The 27141-nt window shown below is 44.6% G+C and overlaps 1 protein-coding gene across 6 annotated transcripts in view; it reads left to right on the forward strand.

Moving 5' to 3' along the window:
- LOC122801829 (guided entry of tail-anchored proteins factor 1-like) overlaps nucleotides 1-27141 on the forward strand; it is a 763064-nt gene that overhangs the window by 666261 nt on the left and 69662 nt on the right. For all 6 annotated transcript variants that reach the window (XM_044071467.1, XM_044071464.1, XM_044071462.1 and 3 more), the window contains one exon: nucleotides 24068-24182. In XM_044071467.1, the coding sequence (XP_043927402.1) occupies nucleotides 24068-24182 (115 nt within the window). The remainder of the gene's footprint in view (nucleotides 1-24067; nucleotides 24183-27141) is intronic.

The raw sequence follows: 27141 nt of genomic DNA on the forward strand, positions 1-27141 counted from the left end.
AGTCCAATTGGCGGCGATTTCTAACTTTCATGTTGCTAATGAGCCTAGTCTGATGGCTCACCGACTCTCTGTAAGGCTTTTCTGAAGGGCACTCGGGTTCCGAAACAGGAGGACAGAGTAACAACCATGCCTTGGGATTTAAACCTTGTTCTACAGGCTCTTACTTCACCACCCTTTGAACTTGAAGCTACTTGTGATTTAAAATTCTTGACCTGGAAGACTGTCTTTTTAGTAGCTATCACATCAGCCAGACGCATTTCAGAGATTCAAGCTCTTTCTATAATACCCCCATACTTGATTTTTCATAGGGACAGGGTTTCTCTCAGACCGAACTCTTCCTTTCTTCCCAAAGCGGCATCTATCACTAATCTTAATCAATCTATTGAGTTGCCAGTGTTCTTTCCCCAGTTCTCGAACAAGGCAGAATTAAAATTTCATCAATTGGATGTACACAGACAATTACGCTTTTATCTGCACAGAACTAAAGGTCTCAGAAAATGTGATCAATTGTTTGTTTCCTTTTCGGAAAACAGACTTGGGTCTCCTGTCTCCAAAATCACTCTGTCGAGGTGGATATCCAGTTGCATCTCTTTCATTTATTCTTCAGGAGGTAAAGATCTACCGTTCCCGGTCGAGGCTGATTCTACTCGGTCTGTGTCTACATCTACAGCCTATCAGGCCAGATTGTCTATGGATGATATTTGTGCTGCGGCTACTTGGGCATCTTCTCACACCTTTGTTACTCATTACAAGTTGGACGTGGTATCTAGGGGCAGGTCTTCCTCTGGTTCCACAGTGCTCAGGAGTATTTTCCACTGAGCCTCCCAGGATTTAGGTGCTGGGGACGCTGTTCCACGGGTAAGAATGTAGGCGAGATTGGACTACATAACATCAAGAAGTTATGTACTCACCATAACATTCGATGTATGTAGTCCATCTCGCCTCACATTCTTACTTTACCCCCCCCACCACCTTCCCCCTTCCTGGAGGATATGGAGGATAACTGGTTTTTCAGAGCTCCCTTCACTCTTGGGTTATTCTTTCTTCCTTGAGTGTTGCTGTGCATGGGATGTGAATGTTGGTATTCGCAGCAAACTAGATCTGGGGATATAGAGCAATGCAGCATGGGATACTGTCTTAGCCCAGCCAATAAAAAGACTTCGAGCTAGAAAAGTTTGGCCGAGTCGGAGCCGATATTTGGCTCCAAACCCACGGGTAAGAATGTGAGGTGAGATGGACTACATACGTCGAACGTTATGGTGAGTACATAACTTCTTGTTGCCACCTTTTCAAATGGCCAAAGTGGGACATTTTCGGTACAAACATCAGATTTTACAGGCTGACGCATACCCACAGTCAGTACAAAGGATAGAACTTAACTTTTTTGCCTAAATAAAAGCTTATTGTAGCATTTTAGTTGCTTATTCTGTTTCTTATAACATTTAGGTATTTTAGATACAGAATAACTGTTACATGCAATATAGGAAATAATTTTGTCCTAAAATCTCAGGACATTTGCCATTTTAAAATTTTTTTGTCAGGACACAACTGCCCAAAGAGGGACTGTCCCTCGCAAAATGGGCCAGGTGGTAACCCTAGTGATAAATATGTTTTGGTTAAAGTGGGACAGGTTCCTGATAGATTTGTGTGTGTGTGTTTTGGAATGTGTAGTTGGGCTCTATGAGTGTATGCAGGTAGCTGGTTGCTTAGAGTGTTTGGGAGGGTGCCAGTATTGGTGTGGTAATGAGAGTGGGATAGAAGAATCCAATCTATTGTAGCTTTAGCACGGGTGTTTAGGGCACATGTGGGCTCTGTGACAAGTTGTGTGAAACTATGGAGATTAATGCTAGAGTTAGGAGCTTTGGATGTTAGGTTTTGCCATTTGATGTTAGTATCACTTAGAATAATAGTTTCTTGGGAGATGTTTTGGTTAATCCAACATAGAAAATATTTTCAGTGGGGGATGTTTTGACCGGGGGGGAATATAGGTGGTGACAACACAGAGTTGTTTGTTATGGTATATGTGGAGGGACGTTATAAGGATTTCCATATTATTGAAAGTGGGGACTGGTTTTGGATGTTTAGTTATTGTTAAGGAGTCTTTATAGATTAGGGCTACACCTCCCACTTTTTTGTGGAGTCTGTCATTAGGAAAAATGTTGTAACCTGGTGGAAGAATTTCAGAGTCAGATATGTGTTTTAAGCCAGATTTCGGTTATTGCTACAATGTCTGGTACATGGTGAGATAGCCAGGAGGGGAATTCAGTAGTTTTGTTGCAGAGGCTTTATGCATTAATAGTTGCAAAGTATAAATTGTGGGCTTTAGGGGAAGTAGTTTATTTTGACAGGTTTTTTGGTCCTGGCTTGGGGGTGAACATCTCCACATTGGGGTAATACTAGGAGGAGATGTAGTAGGGTGTGTAGTGGATGTGTTTTTAGTAAAGGTAGTTGTGGGTAATGTTGGGTTACTTTCAGTTTTATATGAATTGATGGTGTGGTTTGGCTAAACATAGTGTGTTGTTTACTAAAAGGGATGGTGAGATGTTGGAGTAACTGGTTAAATTGTGTTGTAAGTTAGTAGTTAGTGTTGTGCATGTTGGAGGGGATATTGTCAATGCAGTGTGTGCGGAGATGGAGAGGGATAGTAGTAGTAGTGAAATAGTAAGGGTTTGTAGGAGTAATATAAGTTTTAGTATAGTGGGATTGTAGAGGTTGGGAAATGGTTGTGATTGCTTTGGTAGGTGGGTGATGTTGCGTTACTGCAAATGGTAGGAAAGGGGTAGGGATGGTGAAGAATGTTTGGAATGGGATTGGTCAGGTGGAGGAAAAGGAGGAGCTGCAGGAAGTATAAATGTAATGAAAGTGGGGGTGGGAATGGGGTTAGGGTAGAGGAGTGGAGTGAGCCCGGAGTGGGTTGGACCAGGATCCCGAAAGTTGCTGTGATTAACAAAAACAATCAGGTAAGTAAAAGTTTTCTGGGAAGCAAGACTAGAGCAGAAATAGGTATAAGTATGATTTGACTACTTTATGGTGTTCCCTTTTTTTTAACAGGGGTTGCAGGGATCTTGGAAGCTCCTCCCAGTTTTATCGTATCTGTTCATCATACTGGGTACTGACAGATGAAACTGGGAAGGTCCTCCCCTTAGACTGTTAGTTTACTTTGAAACTGCCTTAGTATGTACATTTGTGTGTATTATCTCATTGCTAGCTTGTCTGCATCTGAATCACCTTGTAATTTTACACCTAGGCAGAAACCAGAGCAATAAAATACATTTGCATGTTTACATCTAGCAATCTAACTTTTGGTTAAAACAATAGAAAGAATGTGCTAGCCCAGACGGAATGACTCAGAATCTTTAACTTCAAAGAACAGACATGAAATGCTTGTCTTAGCTTTCTTTACAGCAGAGGGCAATGTTGCTACATTGTTTTAAGTTCAGCATTTCACAGCATATTCTTTCATTTAAGAAAACAAGTCTGTAATTCAACATTCATATTTACAAATGACAGAATTATGTATACAATCCTATCTGGCTAGGCTGTCAGCCTTCCTCTATCTTCACCCAATCTTCACATGGAGCATGTATGATTTAGATGTCCTTAGTGACAAGATGGGGAACAAAAGCCATATATTATTCTTCTTTCGGCTGCTCCCGTTAGGGGTCACCACAGCAGATCAACTGTTTCAATTTTTTCCTGTCCTCTGCATCTTGCTCTGCCATACCAACCACCTGCATGTCCTCTCCCACCACATCAATAAACCTTATCGTAGGCCTTCCTCTTTTCCTGTTACCTGGCAGCTTCATCCTTAGCATCTTTTTCCCAATATACTCTGCATCCCTCCTCAGCACATGTCCAAACCAATGTAATCTTGCCTCTCTGGCTTTGTCTCCAAACCTTCCAACCTGGGCTGACCCTCTAATATACTTATTCCTAATCCTGTCCATCCTCGTCACTCCCAGTGCAAATCTTAACATCTTCAACTCTGCCACGTCAAGCTCTGACTCCTACCTTTTTGTCAATGCCACTGTCTCCAACCCATATAACATAACTGGTCTCACTACCCTCTTGTAGACCTTCCCTTTCACTCTTACTGGTACTAGTCTGTCACAAATCACTCCTGACACTCTTCTCCAACCACTCCATCCTGCCTGTACGCTCTTCTTCACCTCTCTTCCACACTCACCATTACTCTGAACTGTTGATCCCAAGTACTTAAACTCATCCACCATCGCCACCTCTACTCCCTGCATCCTCACCATTCCTCTGTCCTCCCTCTCATTCACACACATATATTCTGTCTTAGTCCTGCTGACCTTCATTCCTCCTCTCTAGAGCATATCTCCACCTCTCCAGGGTCTCCTCCACATGTTCCCTACTCTCACTACAGATCACAAGGGGAACAAAAGCCATATGAGAGATCTAATAGAGATAACACCATGGTAGTGGTGGGTTGTCTTGAAACTGTTAAAAATCTACAACAAAGCCAGTGGTCAAAAAGAAGCAGTTCAAATAGAATGCACACAGAAAATTTGTCAGTAGAAAACCAGCGCAACTCTAGCACCTTGGCCAAACAGCCTTCTAGGAGTTGATAAATTACAAAAACACATCATTAAATAATAAAACCAGTCAACATCAATAAAACAATTCCCTAATAAAAAGTACCTCATTACAAAACAGCCTTACAAGTACATTCCCTATTCAAACCAGTAGGTGTCAGGGTGCCATATTTTAAAATGAAAACAGTCTCCTTAAACAGCAAGTTATTTTTTAAAACAGAAACATTCTCAGCTGTAATATGTTCCAATATCCACATTGGAATATAAATATACATTTTCTGTGTGTATTCTATGTAAACTGCTTCTTTTTGACCACTGGCCTTGTAGATTTTTATTGGTCTTGGTTTTGTAGTTTTCTGTCTTGAAACTGTTGTTGCTCCAGATTACTACAAGGGTCTCTATCCTATCTTGGTAAAGGACATAGAAACCATTTTTAAGAGAGATTGTGTTTTAGACGACTGTTGATAAGCCAGAGTTGTTAAGAGAGGAGCGTGTCTTGCCTAGGAAGTCCACTGGAATTAGGACCGTGAGAGGGAATTTTTTTCAGATCCTTTGAAGTTATATTGGCCAGGGTCTGTTTGGAGTGGGAAGGGGAAGGAAAACGGGTATCAGTGTTTGGTGTCTCAATAGATCTTCTTATAGATAACTTTGATGACACAGTACCATGTATGCATGCATGCAGTTACATGCAACCAAATGTGGAGACAGTCATATGGGAAAGGTTGCAGAAGGGAGTCCCAGCCATCACTGACACTTCCAACAGAGATTAGTAATGTGGCTGCTTCAGTAAAAGAGCCAGATAGTAGCAGGAAGTCTGTATTGAGCCATAGCTGTCAGAACTGCTGGCCTTCTTCTGGAAGGGAATACTTCATGTTAACACATGATTGGAATCAGTTAAATCTAAATGTGAGACACAGTTATCTGAAAATGCTACATTTATTTTGGAGGAGGAACTGGAAAAGACTATTTGTCTTTCCCTGCTACCTTCCCTAATCCCACTTTCTTTCCCACACCAGCTCCTTATTGCCTTCCCCTTCTACCGATCATAAAAAGTGAACTGGGCACCTATCATGTAAATATATATACTCTTCTTCCCTTCTTCTTTTCTTCCTTGGATGTGTTCCATTGCTTACTCTTGCCCATTTTCTATCTTTTCTAAATATCCAATGTTATGTTGTCCATATCTCGCCTTCATTCTTGCTGTTGGAGTCCCTTCGTTCTTGCTGTTTGGGTTCGGAGCCGGCCCTCGGCTCTGACTCAGCCTTATACTATAGCTCGAGAGCTTTTACTGGCTCAAGGCTAGCCCCTATCCCAGCATGCCTAGCGGTAGTTTTCCAGAGCTCATTTGCTGCTTGCAGCGTCGAGATTGCAGATACTGGCTCAGGGTAAGTGTTTTTCTCTTTATTATATTTTTGAAGAAAATTTCTCGCTCATCTTATCTAACTTGTTAACAGTAGATGTTCTTCATTTTTCACTGTTGCAGTCATCACACTTGGGTTATCCTGCCAGGGGTAGCCCTCAGTCAGTCCGAATACCAGACGCTTAGTATTTCTGCGTTGGTTTCTGTCACTCCAGGACTGACGTCAGGTAGTCAGTGGTATAAAAACAGGCAGCCGACACCATTACACCAGTCTTTCTTGCCGAGGAGCCGGAAGTAGAAGCAGTATGCACGAATGCCAGTCAGCTGCTACCTGAGTTTTCATTTCAGAAATTGAAGTTGAAGTCTTCTAAAGCTAAGTACCCCGTTGGGGATCCTTTTTCTTGCTCTAACTGATGTTGGAAAAAGTTAACAATTGTCTCGCCTGTGGAAAGCAAATACCACACCGAGATTTCCATTCTTACGGGGTCATCTGTTTAGGCCCAGACCAGGATGTCCCTCGCTGCCAGTTTTGTGCTTTGTTCAAAGCCCCAACTATTTGTCGTCGGGCCCTTATTGTAGCTAAATACTTTCGCTTTTGATCTTCTTATTCTGAAGTGGCTTCAGTAAGCCATCCAACTACCAATCTTCTGGAAAAACGTAAGGATAAAGACAGAGACAGACCGTACAGGTCCAAAACTGCCGACAACTCTTCCATTAAGCTAGTCGCCAGTTCGCCAGTGCTCAATGAGGAGCTTTTGCAGCCCTGATGCCCACATCTATGGATTCGCAGGCTGCTACCGAGACCTGTTCGGAGTCTGGTATGCCACGAGACTCTTCTTTGACTACAGAACCTGCGGATGTCTCTACCTTAGATGGGTCCGAAGCCGCTGTGCAGGCACCGGCTTCTGAGGAAGTTCTTCACACTACTGATATTCGACACAAGCCGACGACTTCTTTCGCATCTTCAATTCTTTCTAAAACTACCAAGTTTCTAAGGCCTAGAGTATGAGCTACGGCTAAAAGACCGACGACCCCAAACTCACGCGCCTGCTTCCTTGCCACAATCACAGATGCTTAAAATGGTGGAAGACCTTATCATGCTTATTAGGGGAAGCCAGCCCTCCCCTGCTAAAAGAAAAAAAAGAGACTTGTCCTCAGCACCTTTATCTGACCAAGAGTCCGACGACTCTGAGGTTTCTGATTATGAAGACATGCCCTTATCTGCTTATGAGGATTCAGATGCAGAGGAATCCATTCCTTCTGCCTCTCCTCCGGAGGATTTTTCTTATGGTGAAACCCTACATACTTTGAGAGAGCACTTCCATTGGGAATGCCAGGATTATCCTCAGTCCAAAAAGAGACTCAAGGAATTTTTAGATTTACCACAGCACAAATCCTTAGCTATACCTCCTGTTCTGGATGTTGTGGATGATGTCTTTATGGAATCCAGTCTAACTCCTGATACTTTACCTCCTGCTCCCAGGAAACCTGACAGGCATTTCAGAGTCCCTGACTCTCACAAATTTATTTTCAAGAATCCTACCGCTGACCCAGAGGTCATCTCCCAAGGCCTTAAAGGAATAAAAGCAACTACAGCTAAGAATCCCACCCCCTTGAAAAGGGATTCTCGAGCCTTAGACAGATGGGGTAAAAAAGTATATACCTCTGCAACTCTTGTCATTAGAGCATTAAATTGTCAGTTCCACATGCTGAAATACCAGCAACATACCACGGAACTCATTAAACAAAAATTATCTACCTTCCCTGACTGTGCAGAAAATAAAGATTTACAGGAACTTATGCATTCTGCAAGCCAAATCAGTAAGCATATCCTGCAATGTGGGTTTGACGCCCTAGAAGCATCCTGCAGGGCAGCAGTGACAGGTTCTGTACTTAGAAGGCATTCTTGGCTTAAGGAACAGACCTTGCCAGGTCATGTCAAATCAAAATTATTGGATGCACCACTGAACAAAGGCAATCTGTTTGGCACCAAAGTAGAAGAGGTTTTAAAAAAGATGGAAGAAAAAGCTAAGTCTATGCAGACAGTTAAAGATTTTTTGCAAGTTCAGCCTCCACGATTCAGTAGGCATTGCCCCTCAAAATATTGGTCCTTTCCAGCCCCCTCAAGGCCACCTCAGACTAGACCTAGGGGAAACAGACCCCCCCCCCAAGACAGCAGTCTCAGGGTATGCAGAGATCTAACCAATGGAGTACCTCCACTTCTCAACCAGGGAGTGCTAAGCCACCCCTTATGGAAATAATTTTAAATGACTCCTCAACTCCTCCTCTCTCTTCTCATGCAGAAAACTGGGCCTCCATCACCAACGATTGATGGGTCCTCAACATAGTGTCCCAGGGGTACAAATTGTATTTCCGCACGTTGCCAACCCCAAAGTGATTCCCCTTATCTTCCTCCAAACAAGTGGGCAGAGACACAAAACCAAGTTCATTCCCTGCTCTCCACGAGGGCAATTCAGCCTGTTCCTGCAGATCAGATAGGCCAAGGGTTCTATTCCAGACTTTTTCTGGTACCCAGAAAAGAGGGCACTTGGCGCCCAGTCTTAGATCTATCTATTCTCAACACCTTCCTGGTGGCACCAAAATTCAAAATGCTCACACTGCATCAGCTTCTCCCTATGCTGTCCAAAGATGCCTGGTTACCCACTCTAGACCTCAAAGAGGCCTATCTGCATATCCCAATCAGAGATTCTTGCAGAAAATATTTACGTTTCAGGGCAGGATCTGTGCATTCTCAGTTGTCTGCATTTCCCTTTGGCTTATCCACTGCTCCCAGAGTTTTCACAAAATGCCTGGCTCCAGCCATTGCTTTTTGCAGACAAAGAAATATTCAAATTTACCCTTACTTGGATGACTGCCTGATTCAGGCAGACAGTTAGGAAATGCTGTTACAGCACCTGACATTTGTAAAGGACCTACTAACCTCACTGGGATACACCATCAATGAAAAGAAATCCAAACTAGTCCCCAGTCAAAAAATTATATTCCTGGGAGCAAGCCTGGGCACAGCATCCCAGATGGCATTTCTAACTCCAGGAAAAACAAGACTGACAGGCTATTTCTCTCAACTGGTCACCAGAATCCAGTTATCCACAAGGAAAATCCTGCAAGCTCTATGGTCCATGGCCTCCTGCATTCTACTAATTTTGTATGCCAGACTGCATATGAGGAAACTTCAGTGGTACTTAAAAAGCCTTTGGTGTCAACATTCTCAGGACCTGGAAACTATTATACCTATGATACCCTGTCTAAGGAATGATTTTCTTTGGTGGGCAGCAGCATGCAACCACAACAAGGGACTTCCCTTTTCAAAACCCCATGCCGCCCAGACCCTAACCACAGACACATCAGACTATGCCTGGGGTGCTCACCTGGATGGCAGGTGCATTCAGGGCCACTGGAGCCCAAACCAAATTCATCTGCACATCAACCAAAAAGAGATGCTAGCTGTTCAGCACGCTCTGACAGCTTTCAGATCCCTGCTCTATCCAGGGCTTCTACTAATCAAAACCAACAATACCACAGTAATGTGGTACATCAGCAAGCAGGGGGGAACCCACTCTTACCCACTCTGCAGGCTAGCCATGACCCTTTGGAACACGGCCTCAGCCATGCATATTCACCTACAAGCTCAGTTCCTGCCAGGAGGCCAAAATCTGGCAGACAACTTAAGCAGAAATCTCCTAGACCCACACAAGTGGCAATTAAACCACAACACATTCAGCCTTGTGACCCAAAAATGGAGTATCCTGAAGGTGGACCTATTTGCCTCCCCCTGCAACCACCAGCTCAGCAAATTCTAAACCAGGGAACCTCACAGCAAGGCCTGGAAAGTGGATGCCCTATCCTTCCAGTGGGCAAACCTCTCAATCTATGCATTTCCCACTCTACCTCTTCTTACCAGAGTATTACTCAAAATAAGGGAGGAAAGACCAAGGGCAATCCTGATTGCCCCAGACTGGCCACGCCAAACACTGGTACCCACTACCGCGCGCAGTCTGTCCCCGTTGACTCCATGGCACCTCCCCCAGATTCCAACTCTCCTGACTCAGCAGGAGGGAGAGTTCTTGCATCCACAGTTGCAAACCCTGAACCTAACAGCCTGGCTTATTCCTTAACTTCTCCTCCAGTGGCCAGCCTAAGCAAACAGGTCCTGGATGTCATACATGAATCCAGACGACCCAGTACTAGAAAGTCTTATGCTGACAAGTGGAAAAGGTATTGTTCCTGGATCCAGACTAAAGGAGCTGACCCAGCACAGCCCTCCTTACCTCTCATCCTGGAATACCTAGCAGAACTACTCCACAGGGGCCCATCCTTCTCTTCCATTAAAATCCATGCCTCTGCCATCTGTGCACATTACAGCACTGAGCCACCTCTCTTCTCACACCCTCTCATCAAACAGTTCCTGAGAGGCCTTAAGGCCACCAAGAAGAGCCCCTACCCCTGCTTGGGACCTTAACTTTGTGTTGGTAAAGCTTACCCCCCCTCCCCTTTGATCCTGCAGCTTCAGCAGAGTTAAAATTCCTCTCTTGGAAAACAGCCTTGCTTCTGGCCATCACTTCAGCTAGAAGAGTGTCTGAGCTACAAGCACTTATGGCTGAGGAACCTTTCATCATTTTTCATGCTGATGGGGTATCCCTCAGGACTAACCCAACTTTCATGCCTAAAGTGGTGTCCAGTGTGACTCTCAACCAATCTATTCATTTGCCCACCTTTTTCCCTAAACCTCAAAATAAGGGAGAAAGGATCCTGCACTCTTTAGATGTGCACAGACAGCTCAGATTCTACCTGGATAGGACTAAGCCCTTTAGGAAATCTGACCAGTTGCTAGTCAGCTTTGCACCAGGTGCAGAGGGCAAAGCCATATCAAAACAAACCATCTCCAAATGGATAGCACACTGCATCCATTTCTGTTACAAACACCATGGGAAACCATCCCCACAGGGGGTCAGAACACATTCTGCTTAGGGCAACTTCAAACTCCACAGCCTTTCTCAGAGGGGTCCCTAACAGGGACATCCTGGAAGCTGCAACATGGAGTTCTGTTCATACTTCACCAAGCATTACCACCTGCCTATCTTTCCAAAATCCAGGGCAGGCTTTGCAACCACAGTCCTGCAGGGCATACTAGCCAGCCCCAACTCTTCTTGACTGCCTCCACCCATTCCTCAGCTTTGGGAATCAACCCAAGTGTGATGACTGCAACAGTGAAACACAAAGAACATAGTACAGTTGTGTACACTTACCATAAATGTAGATGTTCAAGTGTATTCACTGTTGCAGTCCTGGTTTCCCACCCTCCAACCCCCTTGTCTATCTCTCTCTCTCTCTCTTCTTCACCCTTACAGGGCTATTGATATTTACTTTCTACTGGTGGTGTTACTCCACCATAACTTGGCTCTCTGTTGGGGGCTCCTGACATTTTGGGCAAAAACAGCTGATGTAATGGCTTCGGCTGCCTGTTTTTATACCACACTGACGACCTGACGTCAGTCCTGGAGCGACGGCAACCGACACAGAAATACTAAGCCTCTGGTATTCGGGCTGACTGAGGGTTTCTCCTGGCAGAATAACCCAAGTGTGATGACTGCAACAGTGAATACACTCGAACATCTGCATTTATGGTAAGTGTACACAACTGTACATTGTCCATCATATTTCTACCTTTCCCTATCCTGTCCGAGTGACTTGTTTTTGTTGTGGACTAACCGTTTTTCTTTCTGGCCCTTTCCCCTCTTCTAAACCCGTTTAACTTAGAGGGTTCTTTGTTTTTCTTGCCTTCCTTTACGTTTTTAAGGAGTTGCCTTTTACGTTAGAGGCTCTCCTTAGGTGGAGAGTTCGCAGTTTAACTTAGATGCTCTCCCCCTTCTCTTCTTCCTGTTTATATATTAAAACAAAAAGGGATTTTTTTGTCTGTATTGGCATAAGTTATCTTGTTAGTAGTGTGCTTTTTTCTTTGTCTAGCATTAGATAGTGCTGTTCAACATTGTCAAAAGATATTGCCAAGGAATCGAAACCTTCGAGTTTCAAAAAGTGCGATTTGTGCTGTCAAAAGATGTCCCTTATGGACGGGCACACGAGTTGCGTGTATTGTTTAACGCCTGTTCACCTGCAGGGTTCATGTTCAATTTGCCATGCATTTAGTTCATGAGTCCTGCAGGAAAGAAAGAACAAATTAATCTTAAGAGGGTTACTGAAGGGCCCCTTTGATGCTGCTATGGAGGGGACTCAGCCATCAAAAAAAACTGGAAAACCCCAAGCCTTCATCCTCTTCAGCTCCATTTTTGGATCTGTCTAAAGAGAAGGACAAGTTACAAGCTAGGTCGGACCCGATTGTCGGTTCCAACAAGACACTCTCACCTACGTGTCTCCATCTGTGGTTTCGGAGCCAGTAAGGTCTCATAAGCGATCCAGGTCTCCTGCCTTGAAAACCAGTGCGGTCTGCTCCACAGTCTCCTTTATTACAGTCTGTGGCAGGCAGTCACTGGTCTTCAACCCATTTCTCTCGATCATTCAGGAGCCTCTCGGATGATGATGTGGAGAGGGTGTTGAAGAGGCTTCTTAGGACACCCGCATTAGCTAAAATACTTTTGGGCACATCCCAGACAGAAATGGTGCTGACAGCCCAACCAACACCTGTCTCAATTCCTCCTCCAACTCCTCTGAGCTTGGAGCCAGAGTGTATGGAAGTCGTAGTGGTGGAACCATTGGTTCTGGTAACCTCCTCCAGTCTTTCAGTTCTGACTACTCCTCTAATGTTCTTCGTGTTTCACTGTTGCAGTCATTACATTTGGGTTATCTGCCTACAGGTAGCCCTCAGCCAGCCTGAATATCAAAGTCTTGGATTCCTGCGTCGGATGCTCTCTCTTCTTCCATGACGTCAGGTCATCAGGGGTATAAAACATGCAGCCGACACCATTACATCAGTCTTTCTTGCCGTGCGGTGCCCCGAAGCAGAAGCAGTTTGCAAGTGCCAGTCGGCCGACTCCTGAAATTTTCATTTTCGAGTTTTTAGAACCAAAGTCTTCAAAAAAGCCAAGTACCCCGTTGGGGATCCTTTTTCTTGCTCTTAACCGATGTCAGTAAAAGTTAACAATTGTATTACCTGTGGAAAGCAAATACCTCATAAAGATTTTCATTTGTACTGCATTCCTTGATTTAAGCCCTGACCACAACGTCCCTCGCTGTCGGTTTTGTGCCTTATTCAGCCCCCAGACTATTCTTCGTCGGTTTCGTTTTGCATCAAATTATTTTGGTACTCGGTTTAACTATCCAGAAATGGCTTCAGTAAGCCATCTGACTTCCGACATTCCGAAAAAACGTAAAGATAAAGACAGAGACAGACTGCATAGGTCCAAAGCTGCCGACGACGCTTTCGTTAAGCTAGTCACCAGTTCGCCGGTACTCAGTGAGGTGCTTTCGCAGCCCCTGATAACCGCTACTTCAGATTCGCAGGCCTCTACTGAGACCCATTCAGAATCTGGTATGCTGCGAGATGCTTCTTCGACTATGGAACCTGCGGATGTCTCTACCCTGGATGGGTCCGGAGCCGCTGTGCAGGCACCAGCTTCTGAGGGTGTACTCAGGCCTACTGACTTGTATTTCAAACCAATGCCATCTTCTTCTTTAAGGCCTAAAACTCGACCCACGCCTAGAAAACCGATGTCCAAACTGCATGGTCAGGCCTATATGCCTAAAAAACAAATGATAAGAATGGCTGAAGACCTTATTACTTTAATTAGGGGAAGCCAGCCTTCACCCTCTAAGAGACCTAGAACTGATTTTCCTTCTGATTCTTCTGATCAGGATTCTGAAATTTCTGTTCCTTCTGATTACCAGGATTTGCCCTTATCTACCTATGAGGATTCTGATGCAGAGGATTCCATTCCCTCTGCTTCCCCTCCAGAAGATATTTCTTTTGGTGAAACCTTGCACACTCTTAGGGAGCATTTCCGTTGGGAAAGCCAGGATTACTCTGACTCCAAAAAGAGGGTTAGGGAATTCTTACTCCTCCCTCAACACAAGGCCTTTAGCTATCCCTCCTGTCCTGGACATTGTAGATGATGCCTTCTTGCAATCTAGCCTGGCCCCAGACACTTTACCTCCAGCTCCCAGGAAGCCTGACAAGTATTACAGAGTACCTGACTCTCTCAAGTTCCTCTTCAAGAATCCTACTGCGGACCCAGAGACCATTTCCCAAGGACCTAAAGGCATTAAGGCTACTACTGCCAAAAACCCTACCCCCTCTGATAGATATTCCACAGCCTTGGACAGATGAGGTACACTTCTGCTACTTTGGCCATTAGGGCCTTACACTGCCAGTTTCATATGTTAAAGTATCAGCAGCATATTATGGGACTACTTAAACAGAAAATGATTTTGATTCCTGACTGTGCTGAAAATAAAGAATTACAGGATTTAATGCATTCTGCTGAACAAGTTGATAAACATACTTTGCAATGTGGTTTTGACTCTTTAGAAGCATCTTGCAGGACTGCTGTGACTGGGCTTGTGCTTAGAAGGCATGCTTGGCTTAAGGAGCAGAATTTGCCAGCCAGATCATGTTAAAGCTAAATTACTGGATGCTCCCTTAAACCAAGACTGCCTGTTTGGCAACAAAGCAAAAGTAGTCATTAAAAAGATGGAGGAAGAAGCTAAATCTATGCAAACTGTTAAAAATTTCCTGCAAGTTCAGCCTCCCAGATTTAGCAGGCATTGGTCTTCTAAGAATTGTTCCTTTCCTGTCTCTTCCAGGCCTTCTCAGTCCAAACCCAGGAACAGCAGACCCACCTAGGCTACAGTCTCAAGGTACTCACAGGCCTAAGCAGTGGGGGGGGGGGGCTCCCACTTCCAAAGCTGGAAGTAGTAAGACACCCACCTATGGAAAAATGTCACAATGACTTAACCTTACACCTTCCAAGCCCTGCTCACCTGCCTGCTCCCTTAGGGGGAAGATCGCCCTGCATGCAAAAAACTGGCAACTCATTACCCAGAACAAATGGGTTTTAAGTGTAGTTTTCCAAGGATACATATTCCACTTTCACACCTTACCAACCCCAAACGGTTGGCCAGACCTACCCCCCCAAATCAGTGGGCAGAGGCTCAACAGCAGGTTCTCTCTCTTCTAAGTATCAGGGCTATTCAACCCGTCCCAGCAGAAGAAAGGGGACAAAGTTTTTACTCAAGACTTTTCCTGTTACCCAGAAAAGACAGCTCCTGGCATCCTATCCTGGACCTCTCTATTTTAAACACCTTTTTGATAATCCCAAAGTTCAAAATGCTAACACTTCAACAGCTGCTTCCTATGCTAGGCAAAGATGCCTGGTTGGCAACCTTAGACTTAAAGGAAGCTTACTGCACATTCCAATAAGAGAATCTTGCAGGAAATGCCTACGCTTCAGAGCAGGCTCCATGCACTATCAGTTCTCTGCACTTCCCTTTGGCTTATCTACTGCGCCCAGGGTATTCACAAAGTGTCTACCTCCAGTCATTGCATTTTGCAGGCAAATAAATATTCAAATATACCCATACCCGGACGATTGTCTAATTCAGGCAGAAAGCCAGGATATGCTCCTAAAACATCTGGCATTTGTAAAGAAACTTCTAACCTCACTGGGGTACACCATAAATGAAAATAAATATCACCTAGTACCCAGCCAACAAATTGTATTCCTGGGAGCAAGCTTGAACACATTTTCCCAGATGGCTTACCTCACGCCAGAGAAACAAGTTTGACAGCCTACTTCAAACTACTGGCCACAAAGACCCAGTTATCTACAAGGAAAATCCTGCAAGTCCTGGGGTTCATGGCCTCTTGCATTCTACTAATTCCATATGCAAGACTGCATATTAGGAAACTACAATGGTATCTAAAAAGCCTATGGTGTCAACATTCCACGACCTGGAATCAATGATTCTTATCATTCCTTGCATAAAGACAGAGTTCCTTTGGTGGGCAGAGGCCTGCTACCACAACAAGGGGCTCCCATTCACTCTACCCCCTGCCACCCAAACCCTAACAACAGATGCATCAGACCATGCATGGGGAGCTCACTTGGCAGGGCAGTGCATTCAGGGCAAATGGAACCTGAGTCAGCTGCACCTGCACATCAATCAAAAATAAATGTTAGCTGTACAGAATTCCCTGACAGCCTTCAAGGACCACATTCTTCCAGGACAATTATTGGTAAAGACAGACAACACCACTGTTATGTGGTACATAAACAAGCAGGGGGGAACCCACTCATACCCTCTCTGCAGACTAGCCATGGCTCTGTGGAACACAGCCTTGAGCTATGAAGTGCACCTACAAGCTCAATTCCTGCCAGGCAAGCTAAATTCACTGGCAGACGACCTTAGCAGAAATCTCATAGACTCACACGAGTGGAAACTGGAAGCAAAGATATTCAACCTTTTGAGAAACAAATGGGGGAATCCAGAGATAGACCTGTTTGCCTCCCCTCAGAACTACCAATTGGACAAATTCTGCACAAGGACTTCCCACAGTCAAGCTTGGAAAGTGAATGCCCTGGCCTTCACCTGGGAAAGCCTCTCAGTTTATGCCTTTTCCCCCTCTGCCTCTCCTCTCAAAAGTTCTGCTAAAGATCAAACATGACAAACCAATGACAATACTGATTGCACCAGACTGGCCATGCCAACACTGGTGTACCCCCTCTTGCGCAGTATGTCACAGCTAGAACCATGGCACCTGCCTCAGACCCCTTCTTTGCTGTCCCAGCAGGAGGGCCAGATTCTGCACCCTCAACTTCAAACTCTGAACCTTGCAGCCTGGCTAATTCCTTGAGCTCTCCAATAACATCCCTCAGTAAGCAGGTGCTAGATGTCATTCTGGAGGCAAGGAGGCCTAGTACTAGAAAATCCTATGCTGAAAAGTGGAAAAGATACTGTTCCTGGAGCCAGACTCAGGGGATGGGCACAATGGTGCCCAGCTTACCGCATATTCTTCAGTACTTAACAGAGATGCTCCACAAGGGCCTTTCCTTCTCGTCAATTAAAATTCATGCCTCTGCCATTTCAGCTCATTATAATACTGAACCACCCCTCTTCTCTCACCCCCTCTGCTAAAGCAATTCCTCAGAGAAGCCAAAAATTTAAGACCACCCAGGAGAGCCCGTACTCCAGCCTGGAACATTAACTTTGTATTGGAAAAACTTACTCTACCTTCTTTTGAGCCAGCTGCAACTGCAGAGTTGAAATTCCTTTCTTGGAAAATAGCCTTCCTTCTAGCCATCACTTCAGCAAGAAGAGTGTCTGAATTACAAGCCCTCATGGCAGTGGAGCCATTCATCATCTTCCATGCAGACAGGGTGTCCCTCAGGACCAATCCTTCCGTTATGCTCAAGGTAGTGTCTAGTGTGGCCCTTAATCAGTGTATTCATTTGCCTACTTTTTTCCCAAATCCACAAAACAAAGGAGAACGAATACTGCAGTCTTTGGACATGCACAGGTAACTTAGATTTTTATTTGGACAGGACTAAGACTCTCAAAAAATCTGAACAGCTGCTAGTGGGCTTTGCTGCAGGAGCAGAGGGGAAGGCCATTACTAAGTGGATAGCCCATTGCATTAATTTCTGCTATAAGCACCATGGAAAACCTACCCCACAGGGGATAAGATCACATTCCACCAGGGCTGCACCTACCTCTACAGCCTTTCACAGAGGTGTTCCTACCAGGGACATCCTAGAAGCTGCTACCTGGACCTCTGTACATACCTTCACCAAGCATTACCACATGCCTATTTTTTCTAAATCCAGAGCTGTTTTTGACACTACAGTTTTGCAGGGCTTAATAGCTGGTCCTAATGCTCTCTAACTTCCTCCTCCCTTCCTTAGGTTTGGAATCAACCCAAATGTAATGACTGCAGCAGTGAAACACGAAGAACATAGTACAGTTGTGTACACTTACCTTAAATGTAGATGTTCGAGTGTATTCACTGTTGCAGTCCTGGTTACCCTCTCTCCAGCCCCGACTTCTCTTGGCTATACTTTTCTTCTTGTTTAGTGTATTTTAGCTTTCTGGTATATTTGCTTTGTGTTGGAGGTGTAACCTAACATATAATTGCTTTCCATTATGGGGGCACCTGACAACTGGGGCAAGAAAAACTGATGTAATGGCATCGGCTGCATGTTTTATACCCCTGACAACCTGATGTCATGGAAGAAGAGACAGCATTCAATGCAGGAATCCAAGACTTTGATATTCAGGCCGGCTGAGGGCTACCTGCAGGCAGATAACCCGTATGTAATGACTGCAACAGTGAATACACTCGAACATCTACATTTATGGTAAGTGCACACAACTGTACTATCTCCTCGATACTCCCTTCTATCGAGGGATCTGGGAGGCTCCCTCATCGGCTCTGAGGGGGGAGCAGCATCGGACCCTTCTCCAACCCTACTCTCCCTCTCGGAGCTTTGGCACAGGTCAGCTCAGCTCCTACATCGGCCTTGAAGCCATTGCCCTTGGTTCGGAGGAAGTCTCTGGCTTCTTCGGAGCCGGAGACTCTTTCTGGTCAGGACCACGATGCCTTTGAGGTAATGAGCGTGCTGTCAGCTGAGACAGCTCCACTGGCTCCTTTGCCTTCAGTGCCAGTGTCCGCCTCTGAACCACCCCTCTGCCCCAAGCGTAGGGAACCCATGCTCAAGGATGCCCCATTGGGTGATCCCACCTTTTACGAACCTTCCCTTGAGCATCCCTCAGAGGAGGTTTCTGGGAAGAGGACTTGCAAGAGGAAGCATGTGGACTCCACTGAGTCCTTGACATCAGACACACACTTGGATGACTCAGAAGTGTCCCCCTCTGAAGTTGTCTCTTTTTCAGACATCTTAGAAATCCTTAGACAGAGGGTTTGCTGGAAGTCCCTTGCCCCTTCTAAAGATGAGTCAGTTTACCTGGATGCATTTGGTTCCCAACCCTCCACCTCCTGGGTATCTCCTCTTTTCAACCCACTATTGCACATAGTGAGTCGAAAGGTGTGGAGTTCTCCAGACACGATAGGCCCAATAAATTCATAACAGCCTCTGAAGGCAGAGCTTTCTTATCCAAAGGTGTTCCAATTGATGCTATGGTGGTGGCAGCAGCCACCAAGAAGGAATTAGCGGAAACTTCTTCATCTGTCCATCCGCCAAATAAAGCGTCTCCTACGATGGACAGATATGGGAAGTGTTTGTTTTCTTCAGCGACCTTTACATTCAGGTCTGTGAACTATTTGTCCCACTTTACAAGGCTTCAAAAGGATCTCCTCAAAGAGTTAGGAGATACCTTACAGGATCCTACAGCTGCGGGAACCTCAGAGAAGGTGGCTTCTCAGCTTGCGACCTTGACTTTGGTGGTTAACTCCGTCATGCGGCTAATTTCTTATGCAGCTGATGTGGCGAGCAGTAGGCAGGCACAGGGGTGGCCTTACGCAGTCACTCCTGGATGTGCCTTTGTCAATTTGCGGAGCCCTTCAAATCTTCCTTTACCAACGTCCCCTTTGACATCTCATCCTTATTCGGGCCGCAGGTAAAAGAGACTCTTACCAGGTGTGAACAGGTTGGCAAAACTCAGTCCGCCACGGGACTGCATTTTTCTGCTCCATCTACGCCTTATCCTAAGGGCCAGAAGAGCGGAAAGATGTGGTTCTGGAAATCCCAGGGAGCTTTGCCTGACACGTGGAGATTTTTCCCCCCAGAGGTAGAGGGGGAAATAATGGAAGACGCCGGTCTCGCAGCAGGGGGGTCCGCAGAATCAGGGCGATAGAGATACCTTCTCTGGTAGGCCCTTTAAGCACTCCTGAAGGAAGCCCCAACTGTCCAACTCCTGAGACAGTTGGGGGGAGATTATCTTTGTACCCAAAAGCCTGGCAGACTATCATAGACGATACATGGGTACTGTTGATAATATCTGGAGGTTACAGTATCCCCTTCTCCCAACTTCCCCTGTCAAAAAGACAACACTCGATCCCAGATGTTCCACCCAATCTTCGGGATCAAGCAAACCTAGAGGTTCAAAGGTTGCTAAGAAAAAGAGTCATCCAGGAAGTCCCCGCAGACCAAATCGGATCCAGAACTTACTCAAGGTTCTTTTTAGTGCCAAAGAAAACAGGGGCTGGAGACCCATATTGGATCTCAGCAGGCTGAACAAATCAGTCAAGAAAACAAAGTTCCAGATAGTAACACTGCAGTCCATTCTTCCCTTTCTGGGACAGGACAATTGGATGTGCTCTGTCAGTCTCCAGGATGCGTACTACCACATAAAAATGGACAGACTGTCAAGGAGATATCTACGCTTCCGTCTGGGAGCCAGTCGCTATCAGTTCAGAGCGCTCCCCTTTGGTCTCACCACAGCCCCCAGGGTGTTCACCAAATGCATGGCAGTAGTTACAGCTCACCTGAGGTGTCTAGGATTCTGGATGTTTCCATATCTAGACAACTGGCTCCTTACTGCCACCACCGAGCATCAGCTAATCAAGGCAAGTGAATCCACAGTTCTCTCCTGTTCTCAACTAGGAATCACCATAAACTACGAAAAGTCTGCCTTGTTGCCTTGTCAATAAATTACCTTTATAGGGGCAGATTTAGACACAAGGGCCATGATAGCAAAGCTGCCTCAAGAAAGAGTATTAACAATCCGTCGCCAAATTACAATGCTGTTGACAAAAAAGAGAATTCAGGCAAGATTTGTCCTCAAGGTCCTGTGTTCTATGGCAGCGGGAATCACTCTGGTCCCTATGGCTCGCTTCCACGTGAGAATTCTGCAGTGGCTCCTCTTTGCACAATTGTCATTCCAGGATTTACCCATGTCACATCAGATTCTGATCACGGAATCCTGCAAAAAGGATCTGGAGTGGTGGCTTAAGTCCCCTATGGTAACAAAAGGCAGGCTGTTTCTAACCCCCCTACCTGTAGTCACAGTGATCATGGACACTTCCCAGATGGGGGGCATTATCTGGGACAGACTGTTCAAGGGACATGGCAGGAACACAAGTAGCACTTGCACATCAATGACCTGGAGATGAGAGCGGTGCTTCTGGCGTTGCAAGCACTTCAGGAGACTCTACCTACAGGGACTATAGCAATTCAGCTGGACAATATGTCAGTAGTATTGTACATCAACAAACAGGGTGGAAGCAGGTCTTATCCCTTGTGTTGAGAGGCTCTACGAGTCATCCCGGAGAAATCCAACGTGATAGCGGACAAGCTCAGCCAGGCTATCCTGATGCCTCACGAGTGGTCCCTGAAGTATGATGTTGTGGACTTGATTTTTCGTAAATGGGGCCAGCCATGCTGCGATCTGTTTGCTGCCCCCCTCAACAACAAATGCAGCAGCTACTTTGTCCTAGTCCCACCACCGGGATATTCACCCAGGGGCGCACTTGTTCACGATTGACCCCCGGGACTGCTTTACGCATTTCTACCCTTTCCCCTGATCCCCAAGGTTCTTTAGAAAGCACAGTTGTTGGGTTGCAAGTTAATTCTCATTGCCCCTTACTGGCCTTGTCAGATATGGTTCCCATTCCTTTGGCCTCATGTGCAGGGGGAGCCTTGGATCCTGGACCTATTGCCAGATCTTTTGATGCATCAGTCAGGGGTTTTCCATCCTTCCATTGAAACTCTCAAGCTCACAGCTTGGTTTCTCCACTTCCGGTCTTAGCTAGGCTTCCTGATGTTTCTCCAGCAGTTCAATACATTTTGATTTCCTCCCATAAGCCCACTACTCGGAAACTTTATGCTAGTAAATGGAAGACGTTCTCTTGTTGGGCAGGTGAAAATCCAGGTTGATCCCTTTACTGCACCCATTTCAAAGATTCTCGAATTTCTTGCTGAAACGTTTGAGCGAGCAGCTGCAGCTACTATCCGGGTTCAGTTAGCTACCATTTCTAATTTCCATATGGAAGAAATGGGGTCCAATATCATGTCCCGTAGGCTATGTAAAGCATTCCTAAGAGGTACTACCCTCTTAAGACCTCCAATAAGAGAACTTCTCTCCCCCTTGGATCTAAATTTAGTTTTAGACGCTCTGATTCTTCCCCCCTTTGAACCATTTGCTTCTTGTCCGCTCAAATTTCTGACTTGGAAGACCCTTTTCTTGTTTGCAATTACCTCAGCTAGAAGGGTTTCAGAATTACAGGCCTTAATCTATTTGACCGCTGTACTTAATTTTCCATAAAGATTGGGTTTCTCTCAGAACCAACCCTCTTTCTTACCCAAGGTATGTTCTGACTACAGTTTGAATTTATCCATAAAGCTTCCTGTTTTCTTCCCCAATCATGGCAACAAGGCAGAGTATAAGCTTCGTCAGTTGGTCGTTCATAGACAGTTACGTTTCTATTTACACAGGACCAAGAACTTTAGAAAATCTAACCAATTGTTCATATCCTTTGCGGATAATAAAAAAGGTTGTGCATTCTCAAAGGTTACTTTATCTAAGTGGCTTTCAGACACTATAAAATATGTCTATGATCTGCGTAAACAAGAACTTCCAGGAAAAATTAAAGGACACTCAACAAGGACCTTGGCTAGCTCTATTGCTTTTCAAGCCAGACTGCCTTTGGATTTGATCTGTGTGGCAGCTACATGGGCTAATCCTCATACCTTTATCACTCATTACAAAGTAGATGTGGCCTCCCGGAACAGGGCATCCTTTGGATCCACGGTCCTGAAGATTTTTTTTCCAGTGAGCCACCCAAGAATCAGGTGCTGGGGGCGCTGTCCCAAACAGCAGGAACGAAGGCGAGATAGGGACAACATAACATAAATAAGTTATGTACTCACCATAACATTCCATGTTTGTTGTCCTTGATCTCGCCTTCCTTCTTGCATCCCACCCTCCTTCCCCCTTCCTGGAGGATCGAGAGGAATCCCTTGTTTTTATTGGTTATACTGGCTGGGTTTCCTTTTTACCATACCTTTTGATTAGTCCTAGTCTCCCCTTCTTACTCTTGTGGATCAGTTACACCTTTATATGTAGGTGTCCTCTGATATCTAAAATAGAGTATACCTCTTTTCTAATTGTATGGTCTAGTACTGGGTTATCACAAATGAGATCTGGGTAACTACCGCTGGGCATGCTGGGATAGGGGCTAGTCTCGAGCCAGTAAAAGCTCTCGAGCTATAGTATATGGCAGAGTTGGAGCTGAGGGTTGGCTCCGAACCCAAACAGCAAGAACGAAGGGACTAAACAAGAAGGAAGGCGAGATCAAGGACAACAAACATGGAACCTTATGGTGAGTACATAACTTCTTTTTTGTCTCCATTTATATGATGATCTCCAGTGCCAGTCTGCTGTGCTGGCAATCCATGGAAGGCCCACAGTGCCTGTGTTACAGCCGTGTGAGATGCTTTGTTGCACAAGGGAACATGCATAGCCTCGGATACACTGCCTTACTGTTCTTGTCACATTGGTTGTGTGTCCGCCCATAACCACTTAATTACAGTTCAGTATAGTGATTTTTTTCAGAATACCAGTGTTGCGCTGGTCCTACTACATAGCTAAGCAGCATCTGGTCATGTTACACTGCAACATCTTTGATATTCAGGGCTGCACCACAGCATTGCAGATCTTTCTGAATACCTTCCATAGTCTGATAAAGCTGATTCAGCTACATAGTGTATACAGTAGTTGATTCATTTATAAAGCTTATTTTTACCCTAAGAACATATGTTTGCATTTCTAGACTCATCATGTGTCTTGGTTTCTCATATTGTTTACAGTATTAAGAAACTGGAGTAAAGCAGTGACAGTACAATGCCCCAGTCAGAAGGTGAGTTGAGCTGGAGAAATGAGGTTATCAGGTAATAAATGATCTAGTGTTTGTTTATAACTACCCAATGTGCCATCATGGAAATCTGTTGAAAAGCAAATTGCTGAAAGAGCATTAGAACTGTAGACTGGGCAAGTCCTGAAACGTCGAAGATCTGCAAGTCAGTTGCTTTTCTCTGTTGATCTTTCACCTGGCTGTATGAATACCATTGTATTTTTATGTAAACTGCTGTTTTATTTTATGTGGATTTATATAAAAGTCAAAATACAAGTAGTGAATGATTATAGATATCATATCATTTGAAGAATAGCTTTGGATGGTTGTTTTTTCTGATTATAACTCAATCTGAATCTTTATCTACAGGCTGCCTTGATGGTCACTTTAATCTGGAAGTATTACTCTGAACCTGTCATTGTATTGCCAAGCAAGTGGGTTGCACCATTGGAAAGATTGGTAGCCTTTCCAACAGGAATAGCAGGTAACAGAATAAACAATATTTACATAGTGTTCTCGGTGGTTACAGGATTGTGGTGGGAAATTTCATGCATTGTATTATATTCTTTTCAGTTTTACTGGCATGCATGTTAATTTAAGCAGAACCAAGATAATATATATGTTTTTACATAGTCCCAGTCCATGCACATAAGAATCTGTTGTTCACGTGAGATTATTTCCTACTTTACTAGCTGCTTTAATTAGTTTAGTAATATAATACCGCTGTCATAATTGATTTGTCTACTTTGCATGACTGAAGCTTAATGCACCTTATGCAGTCTATTGCTGATGGTCTTACTGCCACCTGGTGGACTTTCTCTGACATTAAACTGATTTAAATTGTACTGCAAGTGTATTTGAAGGTAGGCTGCATCCCCACTCCCCTCACTGTAGGGGCTCTTCCACCACACACCCAGTCTCTAGTTATAGAGCCATTAAGGTTGCACTCCTTGGAGTTAAAGGAAGAACATATATTTTTCATTCTTCAGAGATAGCATATACAGGGATTGGTGATGTTGGGAGTAGAACACCCACATTGGAGTGGTTCCGGGGAGGTCTTACAGTGCACCCCATGCAAAATTATTTTAGAATACTATTTGTAATGTAAACATAACATTGGTCAATTGGTGTTGTAAGTGTTGATATGCTGAGCTTTGGTAAGCTCTACTTCAATGACATCACGCATACACATTATTTTTTATGTGACTTTAGGCTGATAGTTGGTTTATTACAGCAGAGTACAGATTATTTACCTTTCACTAACAAGTAAGGCGGGCAGACTTTACAGATACATGCTTTTCCTATTGTTTTCTCCACCCTACCTCTCAAAGTGCAGCTCCCTAACAATAAAAGCACAAAGGTTGCCCCCTTAATTCATAAAAACCCACACCTGAAGGCATGAAAGGGAGTACATTTTCTTTTACCCATAAACTTGAGCAAATGCTTTTGCGAGGTGGAGGGGGGCAAGCTGCTCTGTACCTATACGTCTTCACCCTCCCCCCGTATATTCTAGCAGTGCTGTCACTTGGAGAAAGAGCAATAAGTTAAAAGAAAAGTTGACTCATTTTTTTCTCAGGGAAGCAGCAGGACCAGTGTAAGCTGTACTATAGTGAATAGTGGTCTACAGTATGTAGGGAGCAAACATGCACAAATAGACACATCATTAGGCATTCTAGCTCAGGAGAGTAGAAAAGTGAGGAAACTTTCCTTAAGTTCCTAAAAGGAAAGCAGATATGCATTGATTAAACATCAAGGACCCCTCTTAATGGGGCTTAATTAATAACGTTCAAAGACATGCATCTGGAACATTTCTTCTGGGGCCTCTGCTGAAAATTGGCTTTGTTCCACGTTGGATTTCCCAGTTAACAAATGTTAAATAAATAAATAAATAAATAAATAAAATTAAAGAGTCCTATGGTTGGAATTATCCTCTTCAGCAGTTGACATTTGTCATATTTTATTCTGGAAATTACCTTCTTTGTGATGGAGATGCACCTGTGATAGTGCATGCTGTAATGTCACATGTCAGCTATGTAAGTGCAGTCATCCCTTGTGCTCCCCAGTTCGTTTTTGCTGCTCACACAGTTTGGATTTTGATCCTTGCCATTGCGAGTTACAAATTTCTGCATTTGCATGCTGTTAAATATTCTCTGAGAGCATTTCTGAATTTGAAAACAAAAGCATCAAGAAGCTTCACTCTGGGCTGTGGGAATGGTCTGACTTGTTGGCTTGGTGGTTGAGATGAAATTTAATCTGATATTTTACTTTAGGAATTGGCAGGGGTCTATATTTTCTAGAAGAAGGCCTTGCTGTCCATATACTCCCAGGTGTCCCAGCTGTGAAGATCATCCCCAACTAGTGGTTATTTAGTTCTGCTGCAGTCCTCTTTTTCTTTGGGTGCTTAAAACCTTGGAGAGGTGAGACACTGGTTCTCTTCTTGGAGGTACATTTTGTGATATTAATACCGCATTTCCCCTACTTCATTTACTTGAGCCTGAATCTGGCCAGCCTGCTTGCAGACAGCAGTTCCTGTAATCATCTAGTCACCAACTGAAGGTACTCAAAGTCAAGGCTTCTTATTCTAGATTTCCCTGCTCAGCTCTTGGGTGTTGTTTCCTATGGCAAAGGAGTTACAGGATGAGCCAGAATTGCATTGTGCAGCTCAGCAAAGGAGGCTATATTTTTGATTAGCTGTTGCTTGGAGTTAATTACAGCACTTATAGAGACCTCTGCCAGATGCCAGCACCTCAACTGTTGTAAATTTGTCCTTCCTTCCTTTAACTCAGGCCTGGTGTGGCTTGACTCCCCATATTTAATGGTCATATGCCTACATTTATGTGAGTCCTGATGTGAGCTAAACTGTAAAATCAGAGAAAGTAGAGCTCCCTTCCAGGTTGGCTTTCTAGGTGATTCGGGTATAGGGGAACTTCTTTTCTGAGGCAGATGAAGTTGGAGTACATGAGCTTAATCTGGCTTCTCATGAAATTAAGTATCTGTTAAGGAAGTTCTGTATCACATGCACTCTTTCTTATCTAGGCATAGATGTTTCATTACTAAGTTCTATAAAGCCAGCCTTTACTGATATTATCACAGACTCCTTAAAAAGCATCTTCTCTCAATTCTTCCACCAGGAGACTGAAGTAATATCTGATAGATAAACCCCCTAAAGCTGCCTTCTCACTGGGCATACTGTGATTCCTGTACCAAAGTCCCACTCCTGTCCAGGTGACAGGCTTTGTGGTCTTAGATGGAGGAAAAGGTGTGAGGAAGAAGGTGCATTTTTCTGTCACACTGGGGCTAAGGGCCTTCAGCTGTGTGGGTCACCTGTCCAGATTCCATGCCGTCTCAGTAAAGAGAATCTTTGCCACTCTACAAACCTAAGTCTGGGCTCGGGGAAGGTCTTGCCTTCACCCTAGTATGGAGAGTGCCTTGTTGGTACAGCC

The sequence above is a fragment of the Protopterus annectens genome, chromosome 5.part0 (genome assembly GCF_019279795.1).
Source record: "Protopterus annectens isolate FY-2018-M chromosome 5.part0, PAN1.0, whole genome shotgun sequence".
NCBI lineage: Eukaryota > Metazoa > Chordata > Ceratodontiformes > Protopteridae > Protopterus > Protopterus annectens.